General features: G+C 35.5%; 1 protein-coding gene across 7 annotated transcripts in view; it reads right to left on the bottom strand.

Moving 5' to 3' along the window:
- Positions 1 to 2,575: 2,575 nt before the first annotated feature.
- Positions 2,576 to 11,660, bottom strand: part of POLK (DNA polymerase kappa) — a 31,395-nt gene continuing 22,310 nt past the window's right edge. For all 7 annotated transcript variants that reach the window (XM_037373329.1, XM_037373332.1, XM_037373334.1 and 4 more), the window contains 6 exons: positions 10,425 to 10,457; positions 9,046 to 9,142; positions 7,627 to 7,798; positions 5,765 to 6,715; positions 4,561 to 4,612; positions 2,576 to 4,416 (listed from right to left, as the gene is read on the bottom strand). In XM_037373329.1, the coding sequence (XP_037229226.1) occupies positions 4,332 to 4,416; positions 4,561 to 4,612; positions 5,765 to 6,715; positions 7,627 to 7,798; positions 9,046 to 9,142; positions 10,425 to 10,457 (1,390 nt within the window). In that variant the 3' untranslated portion in view covers positions 2,576 to 4,331. The remainder of the gene's footprint in view (positions 4,417 to 4,560; positions 4,613 to 5,764; positions 6,716 to 7,626; positions 7,799 to 9,045; positions 9,143 to 10,424; positions 10,458 to 11,660) is intronic.

Below are 11,660 nucleotides of genomic sequence, written 5' to 3'. Positions count from 1 at the left end.
GCGCTGGCCCTGACAAACCGGTTGGCGTTGGCGGGGCTGAGCTGGCCGGGCGCACCCAGGCAGGCCCAGCACACCCTGCAGGCACCCAGCAGCACCCCCCCAGCACTCGGCTTTGGAGAGCTATGGAGCAGCTTTAGGATTTTATTTTAAAAGAAACCAGGAACTAAATACACAGCGTTTCTTGATACTAGCTAAGCGGCAAACAGTCATCCTTACACAAGCCCACTCAGGTCTTCTCCAGCAGCTAGTAGCCCTACGTGCAAATAGCAAAAAAACTTGCGCCGACGAGCGCACACAGGAGACAAAAAGGTAGTCCAGTTTGCTCCTGAAGTGCTTCCCAAATCTTCGCACAAGCAAGGTAATTTCAAAAAGCAATGCCACATGTACAGACACACAGAGGCAGCACAGCTTACACAGGACCCCAGGGCCATGGCTTTGTTACTAATTACAAGGCAGTCATGGAGCTCTCCCTGCAAGTTAAAAGCCATTTTTGGGGGAAATGCCTCTTGGGAGTTGTCCTCCCTGCTATCAACCAGTGCTCACTGGACTGGAGGGGGTGACTGTTCCTGTGCCTCTGCAAGCTTGACATAGCCTTGGGATCTGAGAGACTGAGGTGTTTCTGCTATAAATTTGGGCAGAAATGCACACATGCAGAAGCAGTATTCATGCAGTCACAGGACTCTTTATTTTCAGGTAGACGGTTCTTTCATTTGCTTTTGTCAAAGTCCAGTCAAAATCAATACACACATCCCAAAAGGTTCAGTTTTTGTGAACTGATGTACTCTGATCCATCTAATCTACCTATTTCTCAATTTATTCTGAGGTCTACTGTTACTCTGGTCTACTTAAGCCAGCACTGATATTTCATTTCATACAGACAATGGTTTTCTGAGACAAGGCATAAAAATTGTTTAAAGTGACTATGCCAAATTTTACTTTAAAAACAGCCTTTGATATTGCTAGTACTTCAAAATAAGTATTGGAAGTTGCTTCAAGAATGCAGGACTATCAGTATTCAGCCTTACACAACTGAAGACATATTTGAGTTCCTTCACTATAACTTTTAATTTTTGATTAAATTACACAGTTGTCTTAACTTCCAAGATTATTAATACCATACATGTCCATGGTAAATTTGATCTGAAGGACTCAAGAACTGTAAATTGAGCAAATCTGGATACAAATCCATTTGCTCAGATTCTGCTTATCATACATGAGATTTCACAGTTCTCCTTTAAACATTTTTGATACAGTCAGGCTGTGATATATAAGAATCTTCACACTTGATACACCTTGGTCTGCTATGACAGTTTCATCAACTGTATTTCCAGTACATGAATGTTACTCAGCTGAAAAACACCCTGTGAAAATAAACCCAGAGTGAGAAGAACAAGTAACTGATTTAGCCATAGCTGAATCACAGAGGTTTCACTTTTACTTGCTTCCTGTGAGTCAAATGTTCCAGCAGTTTCTTAAGAGGAGGAGTTTTGTGTATGGTGACCAGACTAGTAATACAGACCCATTGTTTGCAACATTAATGCTCCTTTTCAAAATGAGAGACAACCGACAACTGTGGCTTGCACAAAAGGAAGAATAGCTTTCAGCCTCATACAGAGCACAAGTTAAGAGTTTCAATCTTTAAACCAGGATCAGAATTTTACATACAGACTGGAAACACCAGCTGTTAGTTTCCAGTTCTAATTACTATCACACAATACTATTTCACAGCATATCCCATGCCTCTTAACTAACTTTGCCATTACAACTACACTGTGTGTGCTCAAACTTCACAAATAGCAAGTTAACCACATTCTCTTAACCACTTCTCATGATCTTGACTCTTTCAAATGGCCCCAGCGACCTGCAGAAAAGACCAATGCAGAAACTTAACAGTTGAGATGCAGAATCCAGATATTAATACAGAATAGCTCACACAAAGGAAATAATTTATAGATTAAGTTAAACACAGGTATAAAGAAATCTACAGATGTTAATTGATTTTAAGTTAAGGTCAATTATATGATGCACACACACGCTAGGAAAAATGCAAAACAATAACATTGCTTACAGTCTTCTCCACAAGAACAGAGATGAAAAATCATGTCACAGAAGTTTATGACAATAATTAACTCTGTATTGAAGGCCTTCAGATAAAAATAGTAAAAAATGTGGTATAAGAAACCATAAGGAACAGGGGAATAAAGGCTTCTGGTTTGCATTGCAGTAAATAATTTACATGAAAAAATTTAAAATAATCTCACTGTGAACTTTCTGTAAACACACAAAATCACCTTTCCAAAAGATGTATTTTTAAACACATCTCAAAAGACAGAAATTTCTGGCTTTAGATTCTTACTGTGAATTTTATTTCCTCATTAACATACTCCACAACTTTATGACACTCAGATAACTCTATGGCACTTATTTTTTTTAAACAGATGGTAAGACAGCTTCCAAGGCTAAGCCAAACTAACCTCATTTGTTCAAGCACTTGCAATAGTTTACTTCTACTTTTTTCTAAGCAATGCATATGTAAAAATAGACATTTTAAAAAAATACACAAAATGACAAGGTAGTACTTAAGATTCTACACTTTATTTAATCAGACAAATATGAACTATTAAAGGGACAGGTGTTCACTTTCTAAACAGCACTGGCAGCTTAAGTTCCTTGAGTTGCTTTTATGTCTTTCCTACCAAAAGTTTCCAGCTCCCACCTCTGTCAACAGAACAGCTCATGCTGAATGTCCTGGTTTAGAAAAAGTCAACTGCATCAGCTTAGACAGGCTGAACTAGTCCAGCTGATTCAGTCCAAAGCAGATAAGGAAGCACTGACATGAATTCACGTGACAGAGCTGGGGGTACAGTGGCATCTGGCAAACAAACAGATGAGCAGGTAGAGATGGTAAAATCATTCCAGCAAGTTAGGGAACAAAAAAGCACATTCTGGACTTAGCCTGGGCATCTAAAACATACCAAATATATATTTGTTCGTTAAAAAACAAGCAAACCCTGAAGTACTTCCAGTACAGTTAAATAACAAAACAGATGCTTCTATAGTAGCCACTTCTTTTAAAGACTTTGCAATTAAAAAGCAGTTTATATTTCATACAGGGTTTGATACTGTGTAACTTATAAGAGATATGCTGTCATCATAAATTATTTGCCTGATAAATATTCAATTAGAATAAAATGACTACCTTTAAGCAACTTGGTGTGAACAGAAAAAATATAAACAGAGTATTTTAAATATTTGCCCTTTATAACTTCCTCCTTCCACATATGCACTCTGCCCTCATAAAACAGCATTTATTCAGAAATACAAAATAATTTTAAAGAGCAAGATAGCTAAACAATAAGAAGGTTTAGAATCTTGCATATTTGCACATCATTCATATTATTATTGCACCATGAGACCTTTTATTTAGAGTAAATTTTGTGCTACTGACTAGTAACAATTTCACAATTGCAAAGAAAATTTAAGTTCCCAGTCTGTCTGGAAAGGCCAAGGATCTAACAGCATTTGTCTGACTAACCTGGAGGAATCCCTCCCTCATCAACAGGTTTATTAACATTTTTTAAATCAGTGAAGTCATCCTCTGTCCCAACACAATGAGTCCTTCATGGCTGCTCCATCAACTCTTACTGAAGTCATTTCCTGTCACAAGAATGAAAGCTTAACAGCAAACTAAATTCTTGCTCTTTTCCTTTGAAACTGCAAGACCCATCAACTTCTGCGTCCATTGAGAAGACAGACATTTGTAAGCTGAAATCAAGCAACTCAGCTCTTTGTTATCACACAGCTAATACTACAGTTAAATTTGGTGTTGAATTGTTCAATGAAGTGTCAGCCTAAGCTACTATGGTTACCACGGCCAATATGACCACAAAGACAACAGCAGGTTAGGTATGGGAAGAGGGCCTTCAGTAAGTGCAGCATGGCACCTCAGCTAATGATTCCTGCTTTGTAGGGAGCTTGCCCTACAGACTTGCTCAACGGCAGCTCTAATCTCCCTGTTCTCTTTGTTGAACAGCAGAGAGAATTCAGGAGGCTGCTTGTGACTCTAACAGAGTTCCACATGTTCAATATAAAAAACAGTTGAAGTGCTAGTGAATTTTGATTCTTTGAAAAAATTGGGGGAAAGGTATTATTCTCAAAAAAGAATTACCTCAGTTGTACCTCTTCCTCTGCCTCAAACATCATGTTCTTTTTACACAGGCATGCAATGGCTCCAAAGTGACAGGCCTGAATCTAGCCTACCACCAATGCTAAATTAATTTGCAGTCATAAAACACTATGAAATACTTCATATAGAATATATTGCTACACAGTCATTTAAAAAACATTTCAATTGTATGCTTGGAATTGCTCAACTTGGCCTTTTTTGATACTGACTGTGAAGCTGTTAGTCCAGACCTAAAGTTAAAGAAAGAAAAAAAAATATCAGTCAGGTTAAAGTGTCCAATACATACCTACACTACTTTTCCAACACTGAATATTTTTTCTAAACTTTATTTTTTTTAAATTAGTTGTATACTCAAGTTTCCAGAAATCCCTTACCTTTTTGTTCCTTGTGATGGATTTGTGCGTTGCTGTCCTCTGCTTAAACCTCCTGAAAAGTAGTTAGAAACAACCAAAATTAATTATTCCACTAAAGAAAGAATGCTTCAGAAATTACATACATGACAGAACTTTTAAATTAAGAGTTTTGGGTAAAGCTTTTTTTTTTTCCCCAGCTTTTTTTTTTTTTAACATAATTGCATATAATCTGTCTCAAGGAGCAGATAAGATTTGATTCTCTGCAGTTTGAGTACTGTAGTTTATATAAACATTTTAAAAAAGAGAAAACCAAAAAGCCTTTAGTTAGTCTTGTGGTAGTTTTCAGAAATATTTCAGCATCACATATTTTATTTTCAAGGTGGTTGCTGAAAACGGTATTTTTAATTTTTTTTATTCTGCTGGGCGAAAAAAGAATCTTTGCCAACAGTAAGATTTTCATCTAAAATAAAGCCTGTTTGCATATGTAGAAACAACACTGCTTATAAAATGTGTAAAGGATCCATATTCTAAATCTTGCGTTCTGAAAATTCTAACACAGTAGTGTTTTAATTTCCTCTTATAAAGCTCCCAAGTTAGACTAGGGACAAGGTACTTCAAACAGATACTTAACTACCTGCACATGTCCTCTCATCTGGCCAAAGATTAACCCTTCATCAAAAAGATAATTTAGTTGAGTAAATATGCTACTGGCTTGGCATGTTAGAGGTACAGTTATGTGATATCTTTTATTAGACATAAAACAGGCTTATGAGTTCCTGTCTTTATGCTTCAGTTCATCACCTCTGGTTTTGCCAGCACATTACATAATGGAACTGTTCTGTCAATATCTGAAATGATCCAGGTTGAAGATGTTTTAATTGATTTTCACTTAAATCTCAGTGGCCTTACAAAGACCATTCTGAACATGGTTGGGGGGTAGCAAACACACAATTTACAGAAATGAGCAGTAACTCCTATGTTGCCATTGTGGCAAGCAAGAACGTACTGTGTAACTACAGTCATGTTTATATATCTAGTTTGTCATGAAAACTGATTTGGTATTTTTTAAATAAAAATGTTCACTCTTACATAGGCCTTACTCAAATGATCTTGTTGCAAAAATCTCAAAAGCCCTGAAATCTTTGAAGTACACTATTACCAAATTATTTTAATTGTACAACTAGATAATTTGAATAATCAAATACATCCCAACATGCATACTCACCAATTCTGTTTGAGTTTTCCATATGGTATGTCTTACTAGGAAAATAATTCTTTTCTTTCAGCTCCTGGACAAGGCCTTCATTTAAGCAGATATCCACATGTCTGTTAAATGACAAAAGACTCGTTGTTTTCTGTTCTGAATTACAAACTGGACAAACAAGAACACTGTCATCTTTGGCTTCAAAGAAATAGGATGAACTAGTTTCTTCTGTATGTTCAGTCTTCTCAAAATGGTCTTCATTGTCTTGTGAAATTCTTTTGGGGTAGAGACACTGCTTCATACACACATTGCTACCAATATCACAGAGATTGCTAGGCTGTCTTTCTCTGTGAGGTTTATCAGATATTATCTGAGCGGATTTTTCTGTGCTATTGCTAGTAGGGTTGTCTGATGTACTTGCAGACTGGTCTCTTCCTGCTAATTGATCTGTTCTATTTGGTTTACATTCATCAACATTTTCATTTTTACATTGTGGAAGAAAGTTAGGTGTATTTTCTCTTGAACTGTCATACTTGGATATTTCCATGGTATCAAGATTCCCATTGAGGCACTCATCAATATGCCTGTTAAGCTCTTCCAAATTATTGCTGCTTTGTTCCTCAAAGCAAACAGGACAGGTGAAGATCTTACACACATTAGAATCCTGGAGGTCTGTGACTTCTTTTGTTTCTTCCACAAAATTTGCTGATGACTTCCTGTCATGAAAGAGCAACTTACTTACAGTTTCATTTGGAGAAAGATTCTCACTGTTTAGTTGCCTTGCAGCTCGTTTTTTATCAAAAAAACTTCCTCTGAAAGATGCTTCTGATTTTTTTCTGAAATATTCTTGGTTGGAATTCCTTGACTGAAGCCTAAGAAAACCTATTTCTTTTCCTGACTTTAAGAAACTTGTAATGCTTTTTTGCTGGTACTTCTTCTCTTCTTCACTTAGAAAACCTGATACTCGTACACCTAATGATGAAAAAAAACCTTATAGTACCAATTTATGAAAACTTAATACTAATTCTTAATTAACATCTTCTGAGGTACAAACTTACAGTACCAATTTATGAAAACTTAATACTAATTCTTAATTAACACCTTTTGAGGTATACATACACTCAAAAAAAGTGCATTTTTATCTCTAAATGGAGGCTATACTACCTGCAAATGCTAACAATGGATCACAAGGCCCATATGATTTTATCAAACCCAAACACTTGCCCCATCATATTAATTTCAATACTCATGAAGTTTTAACTGATAGCACCATAATGTGAAGCTATAAAGTTAATTCACCTAATACAGGATTCAGTCTGAAACAGAGTTTTCCATTAAGTTTCTCCACCAAAATATTTTTTCCTTCAGTGTGTACTAATACTGTAGAAAGTAAGTTTTATGTATCACTGAATGGTTCAAGCAGAATGTATAATCACCTGAACACTGGTCTTACGAATCAAAACACAGTTTACTTTGACAGAAATTTTCTGATTTCTTGCAGCACATAGCATTTTCAAATCTATAAACACTTTTATTTAACGCATTTGTTTCTAACAGAGGTTATGGGCTGAAACATGTTGCTGTGGTGCAAAGCAGATTTAAAAGCTCTTTGAAGGCAGAATTATGCACTGCTATGATTCTACTCTCATGCCAGTATGTATGTTTTTCCAGGGCTAACAGGTTGTGAGGAAAGTACAATGTCAATTAGTAAAACATTCCTGAGTCACCATTCAGCACTCCAGACCTGTTTCACTTTTCAAAAACTACCAGGGTAACACAGAAAGGACAAATCCATTTATACCAAGTTTACTTTAGATTATCGTCTATTACTTTGATACACTACAAAATCTAACTCTAAAAAGGAAGAGTTTGAAATATTTTACCCATAAGTCTTATCCGTAAAGGGTGAGGAGCAACTCTATCAATTTCTGTTCCTAACAAGTCTTTAGCAACAGCAAATATTTCCTCCTCAGTAGAAACAGAAGACAGGACAGTTGAAGCTCTTGTTTTTACTTCAAAGTTCACATTCTTTAGCTTCAAGGTAACAGTTTTACCCTAGGGAAAAAAAACAAAACCAAAACCAACAAACAAAACAAAAACCCAGAAAGGAAAAAGGTTAAATATGTCATATATGGCACAGAAATAATTATTTTGTAGCATCTATAGAAATGCCCTAAAGCCATAGTCAAGACTGTGTGTTTGTATGTGTACAGCAAGAGGCACTGCCAAGAATTTGCCTGCAAGATTCTGCACTTGCTCCTAAACTGGTGCCAAAGTCAAATTCTCTGAACTGGGTCATTTGGCTGTGGTTCCCAGCAGACCATCTGCCATCAGTGCATATTCAACACATCTCATGGTTTGCCTACAGCCTCAACTTATATCCAGTCTACAAAATTTACTTCCTCACTTAGAAACTTTAGTGCCAGATAGCTTAACTTTGCTGGGAAAACTACTAAGAATGATACCCAATTAAGGATTCACTGAAAACTTCCTCCTGCATGGTGCTATCAGAGCCACACACAGCATCTGTGTTTGGCACAGATATTCCCCTGGCAACACCTTCCAAATAATTTGTGTGATGTAGTGTGACCATCCAAATGTAAATACATGGCACTTTTTTTGTTCTGGTGCCTTTGTAAGCTTATCCCTTTGTCCTACTTAGCTGATGATTTCCCTTTCAACCTGTCATCTTTTGAGACAATCTTTTATGGCTGAAGAAGACCAATCACCGTTCTTTTAGGTCTTGAATGTTATTCCTTGCTTTACCATAAAGACCTCCATAGAAAATATGAACTGTTCTTTCCAGATAGTAAACAGAAATTTAAGCAGAAGGAATACAGGGACTGTTCCTACCATTCATACCACTGAATGGTATGAATAACTTGTCAGCGAGCTGGGGACATGTGAACTTCTTCAGCTACACTACTGGCTGTTGACTGAATCTGGTATGAATACGGGAGAGTAACACAGTGTTTTAAATACATCAGTATTACATGACTGACCAAAGCACAGCTCATAGGGAATCAGCTTTATTGCTTGCCTAAAAACATTGCTTTTAGCATAAGATGTTTATATGCTAAATAACTTGGTTAATTTGTTGAATTTTTTCCACACATATTATCGGATAGCCACCTGAACAATAACAAAATGCCACCTAAACAATTCTAAACATCTGCAAATTAAAGAATAGAAACTCAGGAAGATAGATTGCATGGTATGATGATGCTGAAAGCACTCATACTAACACTGAATTTCAGTACAGTTTTGTCTTTTTGCAAGTAAACAGAGAATAATATAAATACCTTAAGTCCTTCTTTCTGTAGCTCTTGAGCAAGATCTCTGCAGAGTTCTCGACACAAGCTGTACTGGTCTTCTGCTGCATTTATTTCACTGAATGTTCTAAGATAAAGATAGGATCTCTTTTACAGTATGAACCCCCAAAATTCCTTCAGTGGCTGCCATCTAAATTATTTTTTTGTACAGTTAAACAAAACTACATCAGAAGAAGGTTGTGTCAGTTTGAGTGTTTACTTCAAGGAAAAATGAATATTAATAGGAATATTATACAGAAAGATTTGTGCACATTTATGTGTTTCAAAGCCCTTCAAGTAATGAAATAACTTGGCTTTCAATTTTTAACGCACTACTTGAAAATGTACCACATGTATAGTCATTCATGTTTAAATATTTGCAAGAGAGAATACTAACACCGACTGAACTCATGGAGCCAGCCACGTTATTTGTATTTAAACTCCTTTGCACAGTGCTGTATTACATCAGAAGAAAGCAAGGATTTGAAAGTCAACAGAACCCAGTATCAGAATCAATTTATACAGATGCCAAGAAAAAGATGCCAGCTAGAATAATTATGCCTCAGAAGAGGAAAAACTACCTTACCACCAAAATGTTGCTGCCTTTGCTAGAGCTTTTTAGCAGTGCATTAACAATATTATTTTTCTGTTGTGCATCTGCTTTTTAGTAAAAACATGAGAAGAAAGGCAACCTTCAATTAGCAGTGGTTTTAAGAGTGGTTTTAAATAGGAATTTTGATTTATTTAGTAGGAATAAGAATCTTATCTTCTTTTCTAAGAACAGACAACACATGAGGGTAAGGATAATTATCACAGTGGTCTACAGATTCTTCTTGTAGTATTGCCTTTTTAAAAATGAACTTTTGGAAATTACATACACCACCTTCTTAAGGAACTTCACACTGTTAAAAACTTAAAAAGATAGGAAATGTAACAAATTTTAGTTAACCTTGCAAAATTATTCTCTGTTTTGCAAGTCTACCTTATACATGTTCTGCTATGCATGGCACTGCAGGCTACTTGACTGATACTGATGTTAAACTGGAACATATAAAAAAACCATATAAAAAAAGTCCTTATATTTCCACCCTGTATTATGTCTTAAAGACCACTTTGATGCATTAAAGGCATTAGGAGAATCAGATGATATGAAAAGAGAGCACACAATCCAATAGAAGTACCTCCACAATATTCTAAAGCCAAGGAAACAGAAAATAATGAAAGCCTCAATCTGATTTAGTGAGCTTGTTGTGTTATCAAAACACATATAAATACACAATGAAATTACATGACTGAGAAAAGTATATACTACTTAGCATTAAGCAAGTTTAGTGATTAGTGTAATTTTTTCCAATATTAAGGAGACATACCTTTCAGTGCTCATACTTTTTCTTTCTCCATCCCTTTTAAAAGAAAAAAACAATTTATTATATTCACTTTACCTAGAACCGTTATCTTTTCAATAAACTGAATCAACCAATCATGCTTCAATAACTAATAGTAGTCGTCTTCTATAAAATCTGGATGTTAACTTTTTCTACAAATCTTGTACATCAAGCTTAAGCAAGTGCAAAATGAAGAGGTTTTTATTTAAAGAAAACATTAATTTACTGTAGATGAAGTAAAGACATAGATCAGCCATAGACATCAATAAACAGTTGGTAAAAAACCAAACTAAGCAACAACAAAACCCCAAAGAAACTCCCCTCATATCAACAGTCCTATTTAAAAATAAAACTAACTACAAATCCTATACTGTCTCACCTAGCTATAACTGTGCTATTAAAATCCTGAACATACTATGCATATTTGAATATTTTTTATCTGAGGAATTAGTATGCTTTTTGACTAAATTATTGCTCATGTTAAAGGTGATGTGTTAAGGCATCTTTTGTTTCTTGCTGGTTTTAACTGAGCATCCTTTAACAACTCTTCTGCATATAAGGAGTTCCTCAGAGCAATTTCTTTTTAGGTCCTTCTTCTGTTTATAACTATTAGAAATAACAAATTTGGTATCCTTAGATTTTCCTAAATGAAGGTAGTCAAAGACAATGACCCTAAGATCAACAGTTTACTGACTGAGGTGTTGGTATTTAAGGGCTTGCTTTCTCCACACTAAAAATCACAGAAATAAAGTTCATGCTAACAAAAACAAAACCAAGAAATATATTTCTTATAAAACACTGTTAAAAACATATTCTCCTTCAAAATTATAATCTTGGCTTTTGAAATGCACCTTTTATTTTTTTTTTAAATGTACTGGGAGATTTCCTAGACTGTACAACACCTGAACAGGATGAATACAGGGAAAGAGTGCACCAATTATTAAAGGACCATTTGAGGTTGCATTATCTTAACAGAAACAAATATTTGGAAAACTGAATTTTATCTTTTATATTGTGAAGCCACCTTCACAAATTCAATCTTACTGCACATTTTGTTTAAACTCAGCATAACTCTGAAAAGAAAAAACAAAGACTTGTGCTAGCACATTACTGGTCTACAAACTGCTGTCTGTATATATTATTTTGTAGTCAAATGGACAAAAGGGAGGATGTATTACTGTCAGAGAAGTAACAGAAATAATACAGAATAGGTCTTTCAGA

Source organism: Falco rusticolus, chromosome Z (assembly GCF_015220075.1).
Source record: "Falco rusticolus isolate bFalRus1 chromosome Z, bFalRus1.pri, whole genome shotgun sequence".
In the NCBI taxonomy this organism is placed as follows: domain Eukaryota; kingdom Metazoa; phylum Chordata; class Aves; order Falconiformes; family Falconidae; genus Falco; species Falco rusticolus.
The sequence above is the reverse complement of the archived record's forward strand: the minus strand, read 5'-3'. Positions and strand labels throughout refer to the sequence as shown.